The sequence below is a fragment of the Tetrao urogallus genome (assembly GCF_951394365.1).
Source record: "Tetrao urogallus genome assembly, chromosome: 1".
NCBI lineage: Eukaryota > Metazoa > Chordata > Aves > Galliformes > Phasianidae > Tetrao > Tetrao urogallus.
In genome coordinates, this window is record NC_136813.1 from 154,338,761 (window position 1) to 154,363,489 (window position 24,729).

The following is a 24,729-nucleotide window of genomic DNA, read 5'->3' on the forward strand; positions in this document are numbered from 1 at the left end:
CTCATCTTAGTCACTGGATATTCAGAATTATTAGCTTTTGCTGCTGTAGTACAAGTGTAATATGCAGCACTTGAAAATGTAAAGATTACCTAGGGCTTCTGTTATGTATTTTTTGTTGTTGTTGATGAGATTTCTCTTTATGTTCTTGACATTAAGTCTAACAATTTATTTGCTTAAATGCTGTAACTTCTTGAATATAAGAAATATAGGCCTGAGAGAAACAAAAACTTCAGAGTGGTTAACTTCTGCCCTCAAACTTGAACACTCAACTCTCATTATTTTATGGGCTGAGTACTCAGGCTATTTTACATAGCATCTAAGCACCCTTAAACCCTAGCAGACCTTGTATATTGGCTGGGTACCAGGAGGCTAATCCAGAGGATGCTTGGCCCAGTCAACATGAGAGACAGGAGGGAAAACTGCACCTGTTCAGTGGATGCACTCTGCAGGACTTCACGGAGCACCCCCAAATCAAGGAGGTTCTTGGTGCTTCTGAAGCTGCCAGCTGTGACATGCTCTGTTTCTTTTTCCTCTCCAGCCGATTGCCCCCAGGATAAAGGCCAGCATCCAGCCACAATATCTGGAATCCTGCCCATGCCTTTTGATTCTGGGGCAGTGTGTTTTATAGGCAGCCGATCACTCTACATGTCATCATAGTGCACAGGAAATTTGTTGCCGCCCTGTTCCCCACCACAGACACAGAGCATGGGAAGGGATTGTGCAGTCCACTGAAGCTTTTCTGCTTCAACTTCTGTCTCTTCAGTAGGAGAGAGAAGAAGCTATTTCTTTCTTAAACCATACTGTTCCATACACTGTCTGGAGAGGAAATCTTAAAGATGATACTTGAGGTGATGATATGTGTTTTGGTTATCTGCTTCTCTGTTCAGTTTAAATATCTAATTTTCTGAAACTCGACTACATTGTATCAAGGTATCTGCATATCTCAGGAGCTGAGATGTATGTAATATAAAGAAATACCCCACAGCTTCTGGTTGCTGGCTCACAAGTGGTACAACTTCTGTTATCTATTTTCTGCTCTGTCTGGGGTCATATATTTTTATTTCGTTTTACTTTCATTTAAATATTGTATTAATTTACAGGCATAGCATCTACACAAGAACTGGACAAAGAAAGTGGACATGAGAATGACTCTGTAGCTGATTCCAGTACTTTTCAGTCCAAAGGACATCTTCTGTGATTTACATTAAAAAATGAGTTGTTGTGAAGTTTGCTATCATGGTGCCTAAATCTCTTTGCACTTTGGAGTTTAGAATTTTTTTATTGTAGTTTCTCATCTGCAAATGAAGATTACAGTGTTTCTTTAACTTCCAGGAAAACTGTGACATATTTATGGATGGACATGCACATATACTATAAAGAATAAATACCAAAGCCTCCTGAGTTCACATCATATGATTGTAAAAACATGAACGGAACAAAGTAAGTATGTGGACCATTGAAAAATCCTTGTTACACAGCTATTTAAGTCCTTGGTCTATTAAGATTACTGTGAAATGGAGTGAAGGAACTGAAATTTAGACAGGCTGCTCATGGTGATTCTCTCTTGCTCTATACAGACCAAAGGCCAGATTTCAAAGATGCTCTGATTTAGGCTGGCTGCAGAGTGGTAGGCTTTCATGTCCCCGTATCAATTATCTAAATAATTTACGTTTCATTCCTCTTTACTCAAACGTCATTAAATGAAATCTTCAGCTGAGGTATGGCAGTCCTAATGACGGCCTTGAAGACAATACATGGCTACTCTGCTCTGCAACGTAAGGTAGATAATGGCATTGAAAAGAAATCATAATTCCTTTGAAAATACTGCTAACATTCTACTGGAAAGAATGCACAGCAGAATATTTGAAAAGCGTTTGTATGAATGAACAGGCTTTTAGTCATAGAATACAAAGACTGCGTTTCATTGACACATCCCATGTATGAAGATGAACTGATCACAACATATCAACCCAGATTTACCATATCAACTCAGATGTACCAATTCTAGATATAGAGTTGGGCTGAGGAATGAAATTTCTGTTGAGCAAATAGGATAGTAAAACAACCAAATGACAGTAAAATCTAAAGTAGTGTAATGTATCCAAGCCTACCAAATGATTTATATCATGATATTTTGAACTTGAAGAACTGCAGTTAATCCTTACTGTATTCACTAGCACTATAGGTCTCTGAAGCAATAACGTCTACTACAAGTTCTTACTTATTTAGGTGACCAACCCTTTGTTATAGCAATATGACATATAACAAACTTCCTTACTTACAGCCAGGAAGTGTTTGTGTAGAAATCCAAGGAGAAGAACTTCCATATCCAGCATTCGTACTGGCAGCAACTGCAAATCTGTACCATCTGTATTTTTTCAGTCCATACACCGTCTCTTCTATCTGGGCATTGTCTGCTTTTTCATATAAATACTGATGAATCTCATCTTCAATACATTCCTGAGTTTCCCAATTACTGCAGTGGATAGACTGTAGCTGTGTGGTAATCTTGTAGTTTTGAAAGTAGCCAGGGACCAGTTTCGGTGATCTCCAATTCAAAGTCACACTTGTTGATTGCACGTTGGAAAAAACAATATCCCTGGGAGCACTAGGAACTACAAATAAAAGACCTTGTAATAGATCTTCAATTGAATGAAAAGTGATTGCAGCTATAACTGTTTTATCCAGTAGTTAAAAAATAATTTATTAAGCATGTCTGAACTACAGGATTCAATTTCATAGGGTTAATAAGGAATAAATGCATTGGTTTAAATTACACCAAATATATATAGGTGGCATACATGTACTATAGTTTTGAAATAAAGAAAAATACTTTTAGGTGTGGCATGCAAGGCAAGCTTTGAGAGGTGTGACATTGCTGTTGCTACATTTGGGGCTATGTCTCAACTCAGGGAGCGAGTATCAAGCAGTTATTTTTGGCCTATCCATAGCATCTCTTACTGCTATTGCTGACTGAGATTCCTCACCTCTCACTTAGAAATACTTGTCCTTCTCTCATCTCACCTTCTGAATGGTATCAACACACACAGTATGTTTTTGTATCTTTGTACAATGCAGCTGTTTTACAAGCTGTTCAGCAAACAACAAATTAAAAAAAAAACAACACACAAAACACAAAAAACAGAAGCACATGAATAATATGGCCATATAAGATAGAAAAAGAAACTTTCCACAAAGTTTCTTACTGTGTTACTTAAATATGTATATATGCATAGATATAAACAGATTTATAGCAGTGTACATGCACATGCACATACACACACATTTACCCATATCTATATTAAGCTAACAAAGTACTCTCAGCTCTTGCAGATTGGATGCAACATATGGTTTTGTGCTATATCAAATAGTCATACAGTAAGCTAATATTATCTCTAAGACCCTCTGTAAGATAATACTAATACTCTATGGCAAAAAAACTGTGCAGAGAAATCAGCTCAGAAATCATTTTGTGCATTTAGCTTTAAAGAGTGCTTTGGACTTTTGAGGGAAGAAGTATTGCTGGTAAAAGAAAACACATGATATATCCCAAACTGAAACTGAAGAAGCCCAAAGGCTTACATAATGAATAAAAGGATTCCAGGCCAATGTTACTGCAGAAGAAAGAGGAAACCTTCAATACTTCTTTTCAGCCTTTTGGGAATCTCTGATCTCAGCATTCACCTGCCAAAATTTGGGCATAAAACATCATCATAACGTAACAAGCTGAAGCCTCTCCACTAAATGTGAATATTTAACAAAAAAGAGATGCAGGTTCACAATCAAAACAAGCTTGAACAACAAAAAGAGAAATTCAAATCCCTTCATATGAGCCCAAAGAAGATGGAACCTGTGGGACAGAGGTCAGACAGAGAAGTCATGGGGACTTCCTCTGTCACAGTATGCAGTAGCCCCACATGCTCCCAGCTTGATGCTCACTAAGCAAACACAGACCAAAAGCTAACTGGAAAGAAAAAAAAAAAAAAAAAAGAAAAAGAAAAAGAAAAAAAAAGCATTTGGCAGAGCAAGCTAATTTTCATCACTATTGCAAAGTACCAAAATCAATGTTGTTTTACTCTGTTATTATTACAGTGAAGAGAAGCAAAGTACAGGAAATCGTAAATTAAAGCAAATCAGATTGAAACTGTCTTGCTTTATCAGTTTTAGAGAGGCAATAATCAATTTGTTCACTTTGGTAAAAAAAGAAACACCTATTTTCACAATTAGAAAATACAAGTAAGGGAATATTTTATTCATTAGCAACTGGAAAAGAAAGGTGGGGGAACATTCAATAATTACTATGAAAATTCTGTATCCTTTAAAAATCCTGATTTCGATTAGGATATAGGCTATTACAATCTGTTAAGGAACAGCATAAGCATATTAATCTTACACACTCAATTATGATGATGACAAAATTTGAGATAAAATGGATAAAATGGATAAAAGAAGTGAAATAAAAGTTGTCACCAAGTTGCACCCTGTACTAGAATTAAAATAAAGTCTTTTTAAGACTCAATGCTGTACATTCCAGGAATTTAAGAATCAGCAGTTCCAAAGACATCAGATCAGATCAAAATTGAGGCAATTTAAGGAATAAATAAATAAATAAATGAAAATTAGAAAAAAAAATTAAAAAGGTAAAATAAAGAATAAATAAGAGGAGGATTATTCTTTTTTCATAAGGAATATGACCTCACTATCCCAGGCACGTGACCAAGAGCTTCTGCTGTGATGAGAACACCCAACATTGGATGGCTTGTAATAAAAATTTAAAATTGATCAAGTTAGGGACTGAAACAACCTGAATAATAATAACTCTTAATCCAATATCACAAGCATCCTACAGCTGAGAACTGATTATTGCACTGCACTCCCATTTAAATGATAGACTGGATTAAATGCCAATAAGACATCTTGCATAAAGCTTAAAGCTTTCTGCCTGAGCATAGGAAAAATGATTCAATACAATTTCATGCTTCCTCATCACAAGATTTTAAGGAAAGCAGATCTTAAAAAGCATTTCTAATCCACAGATCCCATATACTCAAGGTTCCTGACAGAAAAGCAGAACCACAAGAGCCTGTCTGAATATAGTAATGGAAAAATATAGAAACAAATTAATGTGGACAGTAACCAGTTGATTGCTGGGTGCCAAAAGGAAGGTGGAAATATATATTCATTCCAACTGCACAGCTGGTAGAGCTACAGGTGGGATAACTGCAGTCTTGTGCAACTAAAATTAGGCAGGTTAAAGAGGCAATCGCTGGCAGTTTTGCCCATGTTCTAGCCAGATGGTGGGCTTTCCAGCTCAAGATTATCCTAGTCCCCTAGTTTCAACTTGAGAGTTCACAGTTCTGTAAGAAAGACAGAAGAGATGCCTGACCCTTTGAGAGAACTACACATTCTTAAGGAAAAATAGCAGTGGCTGTGATTTGTGGGCACTCAAACATAACAGCTACAGCTGAATAAAGCCAGCTCTTTGTACTGACAAACTCTCGGAGCAAACAGAAGAATGAAGGGCAGAGAAACCCTTTCTGTCTCCTTGAGAAGAGTCTTTTCCCACTACCTGCAGAGGGAGCCCATAAAAATTACTCTTACAAGGCTGAAGATGGTCTGAAAATCCCAGTGACTACATAAAAACCATCGTTTTGAAAGATAAGACTGCATGTATAAAGGCAACAGACATTTGAAAAAGACTTCTTTTGTACAAAAAGCATTTATTTCCATTTTATGTCACTGTTGTTGTTTTTTTTTCCCAGTTTTCTAAGACATTTGTGTGCAAAATATTTCTAATCTACAAAAACTGGTCACTTAGTAGAAGATAGAAGAAAGCTTTTTGTGCCAGTGCCTAGCTAGATCTTTAAAATAGAATTAAAGCCTTGAAATCTCTCAGTTTAGAATCTAGTTCATCTTATGTCATTTCTTCCATATAAAAATCAATTATAAACATAATCTGTCATTAGAATGAAAAACCATGATGTGACCCCAGACTCCATTGCAGGGGTACTCCAAGGGCTGCAAGGAGGAGTGACACCCAGTGGCACTCCTGCACTAGATGACTGTGCTCAATGACACAATTTCAAGACAACTATGCTATTGGGTTACAGATACAAAGAGGATTACAATTACTCCAGCATGGAGAATCAGATTTCCATTCCTCAAGAATGACTAAAATTCCCCCAACTTTTTCTCTCCACAGATGGTACTGATTTGAACAAACCATTCCATGCTTCCTAGAGTAGAGTAATCATGCAGCTTGTTTAAATTTTCCAAACATGACTCAACTATGATGAAGTGATCACTGTTCACACTAAAAGCAACTAATGCCAAAACTTGCATCTTTGTGTATTATTCCTTTAGACTAAACTGGAACTGTAACAAAGACTTATCTATCTGCACTTATGTACTCCTGCTTTAATAGAAGCTTAAAAGGCACTTTATTATTCTTCCTGAATTCCAGAAGGATCTATTTGAAGAAAAAAAACTAGGAAAAGGGTGTGTTTGGGGTGATCCAGGACGCTAACTGCCTAGGACTGAGCCCTGATTAGCTTATTGGAATTCTAGTGCTAATCACATGTTTAAATTTTCCACAGATCATGGGCAGTACCCCTTAAGTTAATCATTCTATACCCTGCAGTCTTTCCCTATCCAACTATACTGCATTTACTATAATTCATCTAGCTTTGGGAGTAAGGTTTCCAAAGTCTGAAAACTTTGATGCAATGCAATGTCCTCCATAGTTTTCAATTTAGTCTTTTTTAATTCAGCTTCTGAAAGCCAGCCAGAATGCTGGCAGAGTGGCTAGCCATGAAATGCTGGTAAGTCAGTTTCTGGACTGGAGAAGTAATGAGGTATTTTCAGGTTCATCCACCATTGTTCCCATGATGGCCAAACTCCAAGGAAAAGTGCCTGAAGCCAGATCCACATGGGATCTTAAGCTCCTAAAACCTATTTACGTGCCTGAACTCCTACTGAAGTTGACAGGAAGTTAAGCACCTAAATAGAAGTGACTTTCACAGATCTTGGCCCCAGTTCCCTATGCTCGTCTGGCTGCAATGCTAATCAGTCCTTCCAAAGCTGGCAGACTGCTCTGAGATTAACATTTTATTTGAGAAAACAAATGAAAGGAAATTGCTTGCAGAAAAGGCACCTGACTGTACAAAGACTGAGATCAAGCCGAAAAGTGTTAGTGGAACTGTTTAAAGCCACAGGAATATTTTGTAGGAAAAATCTTATTTGCAATCCAAAGATAACTAAGGGCAGCAAAGGACACTATTACAGAAAGATCTACTGAGAAAAGAGAGAAGTTACAGCTTTCTGTAAAGACTTCTGTGGAAAGGAACGACTACAGCTGCATGGGCTGGGGAACAGAAGACAGTAATCTGATATGGCATAGTTCCTAATGAAGTTAATAAAAAAAAGTCTGCCTACAGAACAGCTGCTTGTAGCTGGAGTTTGGATTAAAAGAACAGTGGCAGCCTAGAAGTCTGTGGGGTGGTATTAAGAGCATCAAGAGGAGGAAAGTGAAGAACAAAGTAGAACACATAGCAGTGGGCACTGAACAAAATGATCTTCAGAAAATTGAGGCATTGGCAAAGAAAATGAACATTCTGTATTGATTATCTCCATTAATTTTTGAAAATTTTGTTACCAAAAGGAGTTTCCTGGGTTAAGCTGATATCCCTGGTGATACTAAATACCACTCTAGTATGGACTGCTAACCTCAGTGGGACTCATTGTGATATAAGGTCTTGCTTGGTAAGAACAAGAACATCATAAATAGGTCCCAGATGATTTCACTAACATAAAAGTGAAAAATACTGTAGACTGTTTTTCCCATGACTTGGGACTGATACTATCAGACATGCTCTAAAGGAAATTGCACAGTTGAGAACATGTCTTACAAAAGCATCCTTGGTTTAGGTCTCTAACATTAGAAAATTCGGTACCTAACTGAAGGATATAAGGACTGAAAAATCAAATCCTACATATCCAAGGAGAAATGCACACCTTAAACAAGGCTTAGAAAAGTAGTGACAACTATCAGTATACTTTAGTCTTAAACTCAATCAAGAAGGCTCACCTTACTGACAAACTGGACCCTATCTGCTTTTCAGTAAACAATATATTTGACCTGTAAATGCTTTTAGTGCCAGCTTTGTATGTAAATCTTACCATGATTTCTTTTATGTTCAGAGTTAACCTAGTCCTTATTAAAAATAAAATAAAAATAAAAATAAAAATAAATCATCCTACACTCTATGATTTCTCTATTTTTATCTACCTGCTTCCAAAAATAACATCAATGCAATTTAATGGGTAGCCACCATCTGATCATTGCATTTGTCTAGTGAAGATTTACCATCAACATCAAAGCCACTTATATTCGGACATACCAACTAATTAGAAAATCTAAAAAAAGATCTACACTACATTAAGAAAACTGAAGTCCGTGGGAAAAAAAGCACTGAGTCTTGGGAAAAAAAAAAAAAAAAAATTGAAAGATTCGTGGTCGTTATATTCTTCCATTTAAAGGATTCTTCCAGTGCATTACACTCATATGTAGTTCTCTTCACAAGGCAATGAAGAAATTCACATTATCCAACTCAACAAGGCTGTCATGAAATGCCATGTGCTACAAAAAGGCATATGTTGGAGGAAACACACCATCTTCTTGGAGATGTAGGAAGTTTTAAGCTCACTCTGTGTACTTCACAGGCCTAGACAAAACTGACCATATTTTCTAGTGGGCAACTTCATTTTGGTTGTAAAAAACCCAAATCCTTAAAGGTTTACTTGTTCAGAGAATAGACTTGCTTTATGTCCAAGAAATAACAGATGATGATATTTTGCCAGCTCCGCACTAGAAGACCTAAGAAACTTTTATATTAATAATCCTTTTAGGCACTACTTTTTTTCATCCATAAAGCATACTTCTGTATACAGCTGCAAGTTATTACACGCCAGAAAAATTAAGAAAAGATTTATCTATAAAATGTTTCTTTGACAAATTCTTAGTAATATTCCTTTTAAATTGAAGTTATGAATGAATCTCTGTTTAGTAGAAAACAAATAGTAATTACTATCACCATAGTACAACAGCCCTCAACTTGTTACAAGGCTTTGTGTTCATTTATAATATCACATAGGACTAGAGAAAAATTACACTGCATGTCTTAATATTATAATAAATAGATTTTCAGAAAATAGTAAATGTCCCAAATGGCTTTTTAATTCTCTTATTTTTATTCTTAACTGAATGACTCTTACACTGTCCCCAGACTTCTGAGCTAACTGAAGCTGCGTAGCTTTAGTATGACTTTCTGAGAACTATCCTACCAATTTATGGCTCTTTTTCCCTTCTAAAAACTCATTCAACCCTAATAAAATTTCATTTTAATGTGTGCATTTTCTTGAAAATAAACCAAGGACAGCTATTCAGTCATAAAATCCCAAATCATTTATGCATGTGTACTTGCTATATTATATTTCATATACTGCATAATATATTTAAACACAAAGTAACATTACCACTACAAAGTTGATAGTTTTTGTAACGCACTGCAGCCTGGCAGAAGTGGTTTACCATGACAATGGAGCAATATTAGACACAAAAATCTACTAATCTCCTCATAAATTTAATTTTCATGATTCATGTTTAATTCTACCCAGATATGAACAAGTGTACCTAAATGAAAAGAAAAAGAAAAAGAAAAAAAGAGGCAAATGAACTCTGTAAAAATGCAAAGGTCAAACATTATGCAGTAAGACACGGAGCCAAATTCGATTTCACTTTATGTCAGAAATAAATGCATTGTCAGTGACTCAGTGCTGGCTACATATTCTGTGACTAATCTTAGACCACCATAAATAAGAAGCTGACAACAGCTATAAAACTGTTTCCATTCCCAACCATGAATCTCCAATTCCTAGTAGCCAGTCACCAGAAAACAATTCATGCAAACACACAGTTAAGGAAATGTCCTAATAATATCTAGTTTGCTGTAAATATGAGTAAGCAACAACCTCTAAAAGATTGCAAGAAAGAGTCTATGCAGTGTATGTAGCAAAAATTATAATGATAATAAAAACATTAAAAAGTATATTGAAGTATAATCCTTCACTCAGGCAAACTCTTAGCGATAAGATATGTAAGCCATGTGTTGTTAGAAAATAGTCTTATTTTTTCTGCTACTAGTACAAATCTATAAAACAGACAACAGGCTAGTAGCCTCTCCTTCAAGACAAGAGTTAGTACTACATGCACAGAGTCTCCAAGATTTCCTCAAAAACTAGCAGCCAACCCCAAATGCCTCAAAAATCCCAGCAGCTAACTTTTCCAGGTGGCAGGTCTCTTCGAGGTTATCAGCAACATTTCTCCACCTTCAAGGAAGCAGGCGGCCCAGAAAGCTTCGTGTTCTCCTCTGTACCAGAGGGTAACATGCCTCTCATAAATCTGTCTTCAAAAGTTTCTGGGTTTGGACAAGCCCAGTTTTAATCAGGCATCAGCTAGCCAGTCTGGACACCCATTCTCAGTTTCAGTCTTACTGGAGCTCTGAGTTAGGACTGGCTTTTCATCAGCTCTGATTTAAAAGAATGTGTACTTCAGATAAATGCTTGCCTGCATCCACATTCAACGCAGCAGTTAAGATCACTGCATTTTTTCCAGCCAATGCCGTAAGATTTAATCATGCTTATCTCTAATGTTAAAATAATACATTTCTCAAAAGCAGATTTTGAATCCTGTTGATGGACAAAAGGCCCTGAGCAAACAAGAGGATGCAATACTGAGGTGAAACTTATAAATCACCAAAAAGCTAGAAAGGATGGGACCTATTCTAAAACCCTAGAAAGAAGCCCTGTATTTTTCTTATCCGCTAGCAGAACCAAATATTAAAAGGGCAGAGATTCAGCTGCCTGTAGTATTTCAGGCCTGCTTGTTTCATAGTCATCATTTAAATTAAAGAAAATAATTAACTTCAGTAATTAGTTACCTTCTTCTGGAAGTGTACTGGCATTGCATATCTGTTCTTCACCGTCACCAGCAGATGTTGCAGCTTTTATTTTAAACTGGTAAGAAATATTTGAAAGCAGATTTTGGAAAGTATGCAGTGTAATATTAGATGAAAAAATTGTAGAACTTCCTTCAACTGTTACAACGTAATGGGTAATCACACCATTGGATGAAGCAGGAGGCTCCCACTGCACGAAGATCGATTCCCAGCTTGTCGCAATACAGTGAGCATTCTGGACAACATCTGGTACTTAAAAGATACACACGTCCCAAAGATTAACATTCTCACAGCATTAAAACCATAATCACAGAGAAATATAGTTGGAGAAGCAGGGACATAATATTCAGAGAGAAGGTGAAATATTCCAGTGACGTATAAATAGACCATAAGCAAAACAAGTTGAGAGAACAAAAAGGATCTCTCTCCTAGTGATCTGACATAGAAGAGGCTACCTATCTGACTGTTTTCCTAGTTGCATGCTCCAGTTTTAACTTCACTTCTCATATTTCCCTATTTTAATAATTGAATTGTAGTAGAACATATACAGAAGTGTTAAACTCATATACTCCGCAACAGCTTCAACAGCAGAAAATTCTTATTTATCTCAGCTTTGGTTTGTTGTTGTTTTTTTTTTTAGGGTGCTGTATCATATGTCTCCTTTCAGCTGAGCAATGATTTGCACAGAAGTCACTAGACAGATTTCAGAGCTGTCCTGATAATGCTATTGCCTCACATTCTTGCTGGTCCCAGCAAGAGAAAGTGTTCATAAAAATTGAAGAAAAGGTAGCACATACTGTACTCCTGCTGAAAATAAAGCATTTAGATGTGAACAATTCATTAAAAAGAACAAGGAATTAAACTATCTTGGAAAAGGCTAAATTTCTGGCTTTACAAGCTAAGAGATAGTGAGTGCATAATAAGCATACTTCTTTTGCTGGAACATGTCCGGGAACTGTTACTGTAGAACCAGAAATAGAGGGGAGCACTATCATCTCTGCATAAAGGTAGATGAATTTCTTTAAAATGATTAATTTGCTTTTCAGAGGTTAAAGAACACTTAAAAAAAAAAAAAAAAAAAAAAAAGCAATATCTGAAGAAAGACCAGAGAATGTACCATTACATGAATTCAATAAAGAACTGAACAAAGAATTGCCCAGAACCTGGGATGGAGAGAAAGAAAACAGTCTCACAGCTACGTGATCATAAAAAATTTAAAGAAAAAACAGAAAAATGACTAGATCACACTCCTGTGGGCAATGCACCTCCAGCATTTCTGGAGAAAGTACTGAGAAAATGAACTGTTGAATGACTCAACTGAAGGGCAATTTTGGCTTTTTGGCAGGACACTTTCCAGCTGCAGAGATCCAACTTCCAACCTGATCCAGTTCATTGATGGTCCAGATTTCTCTTTGTGTTCTAAACACTGGATACAGTAAAGCACATATTTTTTTCCAGAACTGCTATCATATCAGCTCTGGAAAGAATATTTCACAGGAAGTATAACCATGAAAAATTGCAGTCAAGGTATGGCATGTTTTGCTACTTCCTCTGCTCCCTTTGTTCTCTATGTAAGGGAACCTGGGAGTTCAGACACAGACTTCTATCCATGCTAGTATCCTAGAAATCCCTCATTGAGCAGAACAGCCTGGGAATTGCAACAGAGAGTTGCAATTTTGCCCAGAAGTCAGCTTCACACATTCACAGAGCTCCATGTCTCTCTTCAGCAGATGTTAAGTATTCTTTTCCATATTATATAATTTTTCGCTTTGAAACAACCTACAACTTCGAGATGTGTAGAAGGCACGTGTCAAAACTATACATAATTAATGAACTAAATCAGTTACATTGCATTGACCTTCCTAGATGTCAGGAAGAATAAGACCTAACAAACTATGATATTTAATTTAAAACTGGTTTTCTTTCCTAAAATGAATGATCAAATATGTTTCTAAAAAATTACATTTTCTTAAAAGATGTTCCAGTTCATTTGCCAATCTTTTGTCCAGTTAGTTTTGATGCTGTTAAAAATTCAGTTATTTTCACAAGGATCTGAATTATTGTTTTGATCTGCAAAGTCTGATATCTGATTTTCCTCCCTTTACCTGTGATGCTATTCAAAGATTTATAGTAGCCATATAAGCTTCTCATTTCAATGAGAACATTTCTAATTCTACGCTTCCGACATCAAACTTCAAACCCAGTCTATCCGGTACAATAGAAATGTGGATTGGTGTTACAGAAGCAGAAGATAATGAGATACTGTCATGTTACACTTTCTCTGGAAAGAGGGGGAAGACTGCTGAAAATCTACATAAACAAAATGGTAGCTTACAAAAAGCCATGTCTAACCTGATTCCATTGTTGTAAACTGGACAGCATTACTGAACTGATTCCCGTTCCCAAGTTTGGTAAATGCAGAGACACTGATAAAATAAGTGCTGAATGGTTTTAATCCATCGAGCTTTGCCTCATTGTTTGAACCTGAAATATTCTTAAAAAAAGGAAAAATTATTAGTACATACTTAATCTTTGTGAATATTGTGGGCCTCATCTTGAACCCACTGAAATGAAGAGAAAATTTAGAGCTATAGTCTTGCCTCTTCTCTCAGTAGCTTTCAGTCAGACAAAGTAGTTCCTGAGCTCAACTGAAAGGAATGCAGGGTCAAATTCTTCCTTTCCTTTCTCTCCCTCTTTCACTGTGGCTTGTAAGAAAGATATGCCAAAGGATGGCATCATAATTACCATAGCATTTTTAGAATAGATTAACTCCACATATGCCTTTTTTTCCCCCCCAATACTGAGAACTCTCGCCACCTCTACACCACCTTCTCTCTATCAAACTCTTTATCAACTGCCTACTTCCATAGTACACATCTTCAGTGAAGGAAGTCATGAGTCATAGCTTCACATTTCCCTTAATTTACCTCAACAGAGTTTGATGAAGAGCTAAAAAACACAGTACAGTTGCTGGTAGCAGTTCTTTAGAGTCACAGAATGGCTAGAGTTGGAAGAGATCTTTGAAGGCAATCTATTCCAACCCCTGCTTAAGCAGGGAAACCCAGAGCAGGGTGTCCAGGCCCATGCCCAGGCAACTTTTAAAAACCTCCAAGGAGGAGACCCCACAGCCTCTCTGGGCAGCCTGTGCCAGTGCTATGTCACCCGCATGGCACAGAAGTGCTTTCTGAGATTTAGACAGAACCTGCTTGTACCCATTTTCTCTTATCATCGGGCACCAATGAAAAAAGTCTGGTTCTGTTCTCTTTGTATCCTCTCTCCAGGTGTTTATACACGTTAGTAATGTCCTCACTGATACTCTATTCTCTAGACTGAATAATCCCGGCTGTCTCAGCTTCTCCTCATAGAAGTGCTCCAGTCCCTTTATCATCTTTGTGGCCCTCCATTATACTCTTCCCAAAATATTCATGCCCCTGTTGTACTGGGAGGCCCAGAACTGGTGACAGTGCTCCAGCTATGGCCTCACCAGTGCTGAGTAGAGCAGAAGGATCATCTCTCTTGGCGTGCTGTGACACTTTTCCCAAGAATACCATCAGCCTGCTAAGCAGTAAGGGTGTGCTGCTGACTCATGTTCAACTCTGTGCCCACCAGGACCCCTTTCATGCAGAAAAAGGACCACCAGGTCCTTTTCTGCAAAGCTGCTTTCCATCAGGCTGACTCCCAGCAAGTCCTGGTGCTTGGGATTGTTCTTTCCCAGGTGCAGGATTCTGCATTTCTTCTTTGCTGAACCCCACGAGATTCCTGTCAGCCCACCTCTCCAGACTGTCAAAGGCTCTATGGATAGCAGCACAGCTCTGTCATGAGTCAGCCAGTCCCCCTGTTTCAAGTCATCTGCAAATTTACTGGTGCTGCACTCTACCCCCTCATTCAGATAATCAATGAAGATGTTAAACAGGACTGGACCCAGTACTGACCCCTGGAATACTTTGCTAGCTACTGGTCTCTGAGACTTCGTACTACTGATTACTGTCTTCTGGGCTTGGCCATTCAGCCAGTTTTCATTCCAACTCACTGTGTGCTTATCCAGCTCTTACATTGACAACTTCTCTATGAGGAACTTATGGGGGACATCACACACACTTATGCTATATTTTGTGCATATTTTCAAAGGACTCCAAAAGCACCAGGGAAAGATCTGAACTTCAGCAAGAAAAAAAAAAGTGTTACAGAGATGGCGAAGGGGAGATGTATGAAGAGCAGCTGAAGTCCCTCAATGTGTTCAACCTGAAGGAGATAGAAGGAAGACCTCATCGTAGTCTACAGCTCCTCATAAGGGAAGCAGAGGGGCAGGTGCTCTCTGGTGATAGCAACAGGACCTCAGGGACTGGCATGGGGCTGTGTCAGGTGAAGAGACAGGTAACATATCAAGAAAACATTCCTATCCAGAGGGTGGTCAGGCACTGGAACAGCCTCCCCGGGGTCGTGCCACCAAGCTTGCCAGAGTTCAAGAAGCATCAGGACAATGCTCTCAGACATATGGTCTGATTTTTGAGTGGTCCTGTGTGGAGTCAGGAGTTGAACTCCCTGATCCTTATGGGTCTCTTCCAACTAAGGATATTCTGTGATTCTAAAACCTGGTGAAAATTTTATAGGATTCATGTTATCAGAGAATTATGGTGCCTAACTACAGTATTTCTAAATAAATTGCTTGCTGTCTTTCTCATTGCTACAACCTAAATCTGGTTTCTTGGACACAAAGAAATGTGGGGCATGGCATTTTCATTCAAATACTGATACAATTTCTGTAATTTATTTGGATTGGAGTCTGCCTCAGAGAGACAGTGGAGAATAACCTTTGGGGAACTTCATGGCTCTCAGACAATGTGATTCCAAAGGCATCTGTTGTATCTGCAAGGTATCTCAGCTCCTCCAAGGACCATGGAAATAAACTGGGGTCATGGCAGCACTTCATTTCCCATGGGGACTGCAAAAGACTGCACAGTAGGCAGACAAGGAATGATCTCTGCAACTCATAAGCTTAACAGCATGAACACTTCTCTTGTATGCTAAGTCTCTAGAATTGCTGAGGGAGATTCTCTTCACAGTCTCACAGCAGACCTTACATTGTCTCAAACTTATAGCTGATTGCAGCAATGTCTTCTCACTCTAGCTTTTTTTTTTTTTCATGTGTCTCTCATGAACACTACACAGTTTCTAAGCCTGAGATGCAATGTTGGTCTCCGCTTGCTAACCATTCAAGGAACCAGACATAAATGCCTTGATCAATTTCTATACTTAATTTTACAGCATCTATTGCAGTTAAGTTTTATCCTGCTATTCTGTAAAAATAAATAAATGAAAACCTCTAAACAAGTTTTAACCTTTTTTTTTTTTCAAGATGATGAGGAATTTCTTTTCTTCTTTTTGAATGTTGGAAGTCCACAGATACAAAATGGCCACAAAACAAGTCACTTCTGTCATTTTCTAACATCATACTTAAAAGGAAATACGAACTAAAGATTAATAAAGCTTGCAATTAGTGAAATATTAGATGCTGAAAGCAAATTAAGATGTAACTACATTTTTCTATTAAATTTTAAAATCTGAGCTATATGCATGGTGGGAGGGTATAGAAGTTTCCTAACTGTAGGAGTAGAAGAGACCTTTAAAGTATTTGTCATAAATTTTGTTTGTAGAAGATTGGAAGAAGACTTTATCTGGCAAAGAAATTGAACACAAATACTACAAACGTACCTGATAAAATATTTTTTCAGTATCGTTGTGATAAATCTTTAGATTATATCTTGTAATAACACCATTTGGCTGAGGACTTGGATCCCATTTTAGCCACACAGAATCTGCAGTGTAGTTGGTAACGGTCAAATTCTGGGGTGGAGCTAATGGCACTGCAAAAGAAAAATGCTCTTTAGATCCAAATTACAAATATTCCAGGCAAAACCAAGCACTTCAGAGAAGCAGCAAAACATATGAATGTTTGTTACCATTTGTATTTGAACTCAATAGATTGGCTCTTCATTCCTATGTATTTATTTTATTTCTTTTTGGCCTGAAACAAGAACCATGGAAGAAAATGGGGTCGTGACAGCACCTCATTTCCCATGGGGACTGCAAAAGACTGCACAGTAGGCAGACAGGGAATGACTTCTGCAACTCATAAGCTTAACAGCACAAACACTTCTCTTGTATGCTAAGTCTCTAGAATTGCTGAGGGAGATTCCATTAACCAGGAATATGTTTAGTCAGCAAGGGATCTTCTCAGATATCTAAAAAAAACTATTTATCATTTAAATGGGCCCATTGTAAGAACTGAGACATTTAACAAAAGTCTTGGAATTTATTCCTGGAATGAAATGTATTTGTCTTCCTACATCTATACATATACCTACAAGATAGCATCATTTGCCACAAAGGTGAGAGGAGGTTCTTGTAAAGGAGACCTGAAACAATGTCAGAAATATTTCCATGTTTTATAATTTTTCAGTTTTGCACAAAGAGAGATGAAGTTGCTTTCTTCAAGTTCCTTGACACTTGATCAACTCTAATATATTCTGGAAGCAAAAGATGTTCCTCCACGAAATTACTTTTGTAATTCTATGCAGAACATGACCTCCTCTGGCACACTGTGATGGGAGGAGAACTAAGAAAAGATTTCTCTTGCAGTGTTTCTTTCTTCTGAGAGCTCTTCACACAAGACATTGGAAAATAAATCTTTCATCTCAGCTCTTTCAATGTGGGATGTCAGATTTAAGTCAGATCCAATAATATACAGCAAAAATTTCGATGTTGGTTACAATCACATTTGCTTACCTGACTCATCCGTGTAGAAATGAAGAACAGAAGATGGACCAGATCCTTTTATTGTTCTTGCAGCTGTGTAAATACTGTATAATGTGGATGGTACAAGGTCTTCCAAGATGATAAAATTATTGGTGGTAGAGAATGAAACATTCTTTTCTGACCCAAACAATTTTAAATCATAGCTTATTATAATACCACTTGGCTTAACAGGAGGATCCCATGAAAGCATAACTGAGGTAGTTGAGAGATTTGAAAATGTTTTGATTATAGGTGCTGATTCTGGGACTACAAAAAGAAATAAGAAAGAGAATAAAAAAGGATAACCTCAGAAAAAATACGAGTTATAATGAAAAACGTGTTTCAGCTAGATTAGATAGTTTAGTTTTGGTTAAAGTTTTGTTCTGAGTAAAATACAATTTCATGGACTCAGCATGAGAAATGTGTAGCAGTTGGTTGCCATTTTGCAAACAATGAAGTTTTAAATAAAATGAGAAAGATAAAGTTTGTTTTTCTTTTCAAAAACTATTTATTTTCCAAATTTCTTTAGGAATGAATAAAAACTATTCTTAAACTTACCATCTTCATCAGTTCTTATATGCAGACTTAGAGCATGCAGTTCAGAAGATCCTTTCTCAGTAGTTGGTGTGATTTTCAGAATGTAATCAGTGTATTTCTCCAAATTGTCAAAAATGATGCTTGTATTGTAAGTAAGAAAAGACAATATCTTACTGGTTCCTAACTGTAATAAACTTAGAGAAACATGAAAGAAGACTAAACCATTTGGCTGGGATGGTGGAAGCCAGCTTACATTTACAGAAGATGAGGAAATGTTTTCATAGACCAGATTTTCAACAGGACCATCTGGGACTGGGAGAGAAAAACAAAAAATAAATATGTGGATTACAGCAATAAACAACCCAAAACCAAAACAGAAATACATGCCCAAAATATGATTATTTGTAAATCTCATTTGTAAAACACTAAATACTTTGTAAAACTTCTTAAAATTATTTATTTTTTACTATCAAATGCAAAATATTTTCATAGCGTGTATGTATAACCATCTCTGTCACATCTGACTAATTAATGATGGTTTAAGATAATTTTCTTATTGATTGCATCCAAAAAAAAGAGCTTCTGAACTACAGTTCGCTGTATTACAAAGCAAAGACTCAGATCAAAATGTCTTCTAAGCAAAGGAAAATTTTAAAGTATGATTTACTGGATTTTTTTTATTTTAACTTTTCCATCTTAAAGGTAAAATCATTTTAAAATGAGTGACTACTGAATGAGTGCATAATGAATATGAGTGAATACTGATATACACTGTAACATCAAGAAGTTATTCACTTACTATCCTGATCTGTGTACACATCTATTATTTCACTGGTTTTGTTTCCATCTCCAAAAGCTGTACTTGCAGTTAACCATAGAGTATAATGGCTGTATTTGGCCAAATCATCCAAAACTGCAGATGACATATTGATATTGCTGTCATTATCATGACTTGTGAAATTCTGAAGGAAAAAGAAATGTGTTATCACTGAAAATCAATGTTATTTATTCAATGGTTTCTTTTTGTAGCTTCCCATTTAGCCATCATCACCGAGAGAGATGATTCACCATACTATTCAGGGGAAGTAAATCTATACTTTGACTACAAATAAGTTCCAATTTTTATGGAAATATGCAAGTTATTTATACAAAGATGTGAAGTATTACTCCTGCTAAGCACCACAGTATACCAAATCGACTCTTCCTGTTGTTTGTAGTAATTGAATTTCAATCCACTTTTTTTTTTGTTGTTTGTAATCACATTAGATCTGTAATATTGCAGTGAGTTTATTCATATTGCAACAGGTAAACAACAAAAAAAAAAATCTGATAATTGTTCACAGATTACATGAGCACATGTGATTGTCTTGTCTGATCTATATAAAGTAAGCCAAAGCACTTCCCTCACTTTATTCCTATTGTAAATAGATCTTACATAAAACTTTTAACTAAAAGTTTCCTGGAGCAGAGATCTTACTAAAACACATGATAAATGGTTCCTTTTGTTAGTTATGCTTATCATTTAGAACAAGTCGTTATTTCTAATGCAAACAACCATCTTCATTGGATTGTGTTGAACTTAAGGGACAAACAGAATTCTTTTCCTTGTGCAGTTATTTGCTATCAAAACTGCATGAGAACCAAATCCTATTTTCTTTCAAACTACATACAAAATTTCGCCAAAGCTATGACTGTTGCAATAGGTTACTGCTTTAGATCAGATATTATGAGGAGGCTGTTTTGGAATGAACTATTTTTGAAACTGGAAAGAAAAAAATAATTTGGATTATTTGCGTAAGGTCAGCTATAACATATAACAAAAACTGTCATATCTTAATCGTTTTAAAGCAACCTCAGTCAGAGAACCCACAGTGGTTTGGCTTAGCATTTGAAAACTGTACATTGGTTATGCACCCGATGAAGATAGTCAGATCCTGTATAGGGCTAGGAAGTCAAACTTTGAAGTATCAGTATAATTCCTCTCAAGCAGCCACGCTGCCCCATTGACCAGATGCATCAGCAGTTAAGATGACAATAATGTTTGCATATTCAGAAATACTGTGCATGAAGAAAGGCATACTAAAACCATGTAATAAAATTAGGCTATATTTCTCTTGAGGAAAGTTCTTATTGAAGAAATCACTGTGATACTCTCTACTAAATAGCTGAGTGGTGCATGATTACTTTGCCTGCAAATTCTATTGATTTATATATAATATAACATGACATATTATTATTTTTTTGTACAGGCAAAATTACGTTATTTCTGTAGGAAAACAAAACAAAAACAAACATAAAGAGGTAATACTTGTTGATTTCCTTGAGATATTCACAACTGTTTTTGCCAGCAGTTACTAGCACTCATCTGCACAATGAAGCTGCACAAATTGACAGTACAGATTTCTATATCCGTTCCTACTGGCAGACTTAAAGTACATGGAGAGGATTCTATGTAAGATCAGGTTAGGTCAACATCAGGCAAAATACAAAGAAATTCTACCTTTATATATGACTTTCATCTAAATATAGATGGAAGATAACACTGTCTTCATGTAAATAACTGAAAAAGATTGGGAAGAGTTTTCTTTATACTCAGGCAGAGGAAGATGCAGGAAGCTAAGGATCGAAAAAGGGATTTAATTAAATAACCTGATGCTCAAGCACAGTGTGGCAGAAAATGCCTTTGGAAAGAGATGCATCATCCTACTACCCTCCTGTTATTCCTACTATTGTATATTTTTCTTATGAGTAATACTTAGTAGCTGACATTAATAACTGAATAGTAATAACAACTAGTATGATCAAAAAAGGACTTAAAATATTTCTGAGTTTTCAAGCTAAATTTGTCAAAGGTACCACATCAAATTTTGAGTTTAGATTTATTGTGAGTTTACTAATATGAACAGCTGAAAATCCAACTCTGACTTTAAAAGGCATACCTTTACAATTTAGCCAGCTGCCTGTCAGTTTGGCATGTGGTGAACTAATGTGAATGCAATAACAACAGGGGTTTTGGTGGTTCAACAAAAAGCTTTTTAAAGAGAGAGTCCCATTAATACAAGGAGCCCAAGGAATGATAAGTGAGGAATACCTCAAACTTCCAGTATAACGGAGTATTAGAAAAGAACACATAATGAAGAGTAAAGGAAGGACAGGAAGAGCTGTGTGGGTACAAACTGAGAAAAGATGAAACTTGTACTAATTGTACCCTGGGGACAGGACACTATAGGAAGTTTTACAATTAACTGTGGCTGCAGATGAAAGCAAACAGCTCAGGATCTTTGGCTACAGCTGAAGAAATTCTTCCTTCTATCCCCTTCTTCATCCATACATGAAAGAAGTTTTGACATAGCGAAGTATCAGATTATTAAAGCAGCTACATGTAAGCAATACAGGCCATGAAAGCGTCAGCAGAAAGTAGTATCTTCTTCACCCTAGGCAGCAGCAGAAATTTCCATTGGCATAAAGCTGTAATTGGTTCTATTCAGACAATACAGCGTTGCTCTTCTTCGCTCTTGACCTTTTCCCATTGTTTTTTTTCTTTAGGTTCATTGTACCATATTGTTATTTTAAGTTAGAATATCACATTACTCTGATATCAGGTGAGTAGTAACACTTTGAGGCCTAATCCAAGCCATCCCTCAAGAAATATAAAACACACTGTTTGCTATCTTGCCTCTTGTGGTCTGTACTGTTTTGAGACCAGCTTTTCAAAAATCTGCGTTGTACTTAAGAGCATTTTCCTTTTTCCCCTCCTGGTCGTACTGGCAAGAGAAAAAAGTTGCTTGTTAATACAGCACATTGCTTGCAATCCTTGTCTGCATTCTAAGATGAATCAAGCCAAATTCTACTCTGAACTGCATCCAGTCATGTTCCAGTTGTATGTTGTGGGGTCTAATATGCTGTTAGAAGAGCAGCATGTTTTTTTTTCTCTGCTTAGCTTCTGGTTCTCCTGCCTAGTCTGGAGCAGGACAGCTGTCATGTGTCCACGTACAAATTTATATTAGAAATTTGCACCTTTCTCACTTTCTTTCCAATCAAAACACAAGTGTACAGAGATTGAATAAAATAGTTTGTTCAAGTCAATAATGTTGCGTATGGATCATTATGCAGCAACAAGAAAATTGCTTCCATTGATTCTTTCACTTACTTCCATGGTAACACTGAGAGTGTGGGTAATATGACTGCTTGAATCATCACACAAGGAACCACTGAACAAAATTTGAAAAGCTGCTGTTTCAAACTGTGAAAGCTTTAACTGCAGGAATCCAACAGCATGACATAGCAGTAGCAAGAACAAGAGCAACATTGCAGGAGTTGTCCTTGGTCAGAATGTGTCGTCTCTGTACCACGCTGGTGCAGAGCCAGGAGCAGAAAACAAAAAGTAGCAATTTCCCTAGACTCGTGACAGGAGAATCTGAAAGATCCAGCTGAACTTGAATCTAGCCTGGAGCAAGGGATGGTTTCTTCTGTTACCTGCTAGCAATGCTGCCTGGAAAGCACTCAAGTTATTACCACAGACTACCACTTCACTTCACTGTACTGGAAATCTTTACCTTTACTTGATAATGATCAGTGTATTTGGCTGCCATTCAATCCTCCCTCTCTGACAATTTTTTTTTTCAGATCCTGCCAGTATTCCACTGAAGCTGCCCTCTCATCAACCAAAGTTCTCAAATCTAATCTCCACCACTAAGATTTCCTTCTGTTGTTCTGGTCTAAATGCCAGGTCTGAGCATTGAAACCCCTCTAAATGAACAGCCACAGTGCAATTTTTCATGTAGATCTATAAAGCAAAGGAACTATGCATTATTCTTTACCCTATGAACTTTTGTAATTTTTCTTTTTAGGACAAGAAACCACTTTTCCTGTGACCTTCTGTATCACTCCAAGAAGTAAATTGCATTTTTAATCTCAGGTCTTTTGATTATTTTTTACTAAATGAAGTGCTTTACTCTGCAACTACAAATTCCCTGTTTTTAACAATGTTATTCTTATTAAGCGCTTTATACTCCAAGGAGTTGAAAAATGTGTGAGGACTTCTACACATACACCAGTCACGCTGGCTTCCACACACACATTTCTCTGTTGTAAAAGTTTAGTATGAAGTATCTGACAGAGACGAATTTGCAAAAGTTGTTTTTTTCTCCTGTTTCAATGTCTTACATCCATGGAAATGCCAAGGAACGGTATAGCAGTAGGTATGGTAGTTGCCATGCCAAACAATGAACAGAGGGATGTGAATGGCAGAGGGAGTTCAGGGGAGCAGACAGATAAGGAGTGCACCACAGTTTGATACATTAATGATGATCTTCCAAGTCCAGCAAGAGACAGATGCAGTAGTATCTGAAATTTATCTTCTGGCAGTTTCCCATAGTGGAATGAGTTAAAAAGCAAAGCTGAAAGGATGAAAACGGTGGTTTCTACACCTAGAAGTGCAGCTATTGGCAGTGTCTTTCTGCTGTCAAGCACATAATCAGAAAGCACAGCAGAAACTTCTACCCATGCCACTGTCCTTCCCTTGCGCAACTCCTTTACACTGCAACAAAACTGGACCCTCATCTTGTTTGGCAAATGGTACTGTGCTCCATCTTCCCTATCCTTCATTTCCAGAGTCCTCAGCAAATCCAGAGGGATAATAGGTCTCACTGTATCAGTTTCACCTTACTCTTTCATCTCGGTGTCCCTCCTTCCTAAACACAGTAATAGGCTGTAGACCTCCTCTAACATTCCTTTAGTTGTCCAAGTATTAGACAAATTTCATAGGATGTGTTTGTTCAGGCAACAAACTGGTGTCAAAGTTTCTCCAGGGATTTGTTAGGACAAGAAAAATGCTGTTGGTCCAGTACTGTGTGCAAGTAGAAGCTGACACTCTGAACTGTAGCCCTAATTTTAATCTCATCAGAATGTGAATGCATGGCATGGTCCTGATTGCATCAGAAAATATGCAGACAGAGTCTAGCAACTACACAGTTTCAGGGAAGTCAGAGATGTGTGAACACTGAAACACGTCAGCAATGATTCAACCAGTTATTAGTTGAATTTAGTTATTTCTAAGATCTGTGAATTTTTTTTCTATTATCCTCAAACACATGCATACCTCACACTAGACATATCTTGAGGTTAAACGTATGCAGCACAGGTAATTTTTCATGCATTAATCTCTTCATGATATTAAAATCTCCCTTTTTTTTTCTTCCCCATATATAAAGCTTATAAAGCAAAACCTGTAAAGGAAACTTATTTCTGCTCTATAAAAGCACACTTTTTAGGAAGGAGAGTATTTCTGTATGTAAAATTAATAAATATGATGTATAATTAAGAATGAAAGTATTAACAACAACAACAAAAACCTAGAAGAGAATGTCCAGATCACCAAAGA

At 36.9% G+C, this 24,729-nt stretch overlaps 1 protein-coding gene across 1 annotated transcript in view; it reads right to left on the reverse strand.

Annotated features, from left to right (window-relative positions):
• Positions 1 to 24,729, reverse strand: part of PTPRQ (protein tyrosine phosphatase receptor type Q) — a gene marked incomplete at both ends in the record, with an annotated part of 121,080 nt that overhangs the window by 40,568 nt on the left and 55,783 nt on the right. Inside the window, 7 exons of the mRNA XM_079545547.1 lie at positions 2,283 to 2,615; positions 10,998 to 11,267; positions 13,368 to 13,509; positions 16,728 to 16,879; positions 17,802 to 18,077; positions 18,369 to 18,659; positions 19,147 to 19,309. Of these exons, the coding sequence (XP_079401673.1) occupies positions 2,283 to 2,615; positions 10,998 to 11,267; positions 13,368 to 13,509; positions 16,728 to 16,879; positions 17,802 to 18,077; positions 18,369 to 18,659; positions 19,147 to 19,309 (1,627 nt within the window). The remainder of the gene's footprint in view (positions 1 to 2,282; positions 2,616 to 10,997; positions 11,268 to 13,367; positions 13,510 to 16,727; positions 16,880 to 17,801; positions 18,078 to 18,368; positions 18,660 to 19,146; positions 19,310 to 24,729) is intronic.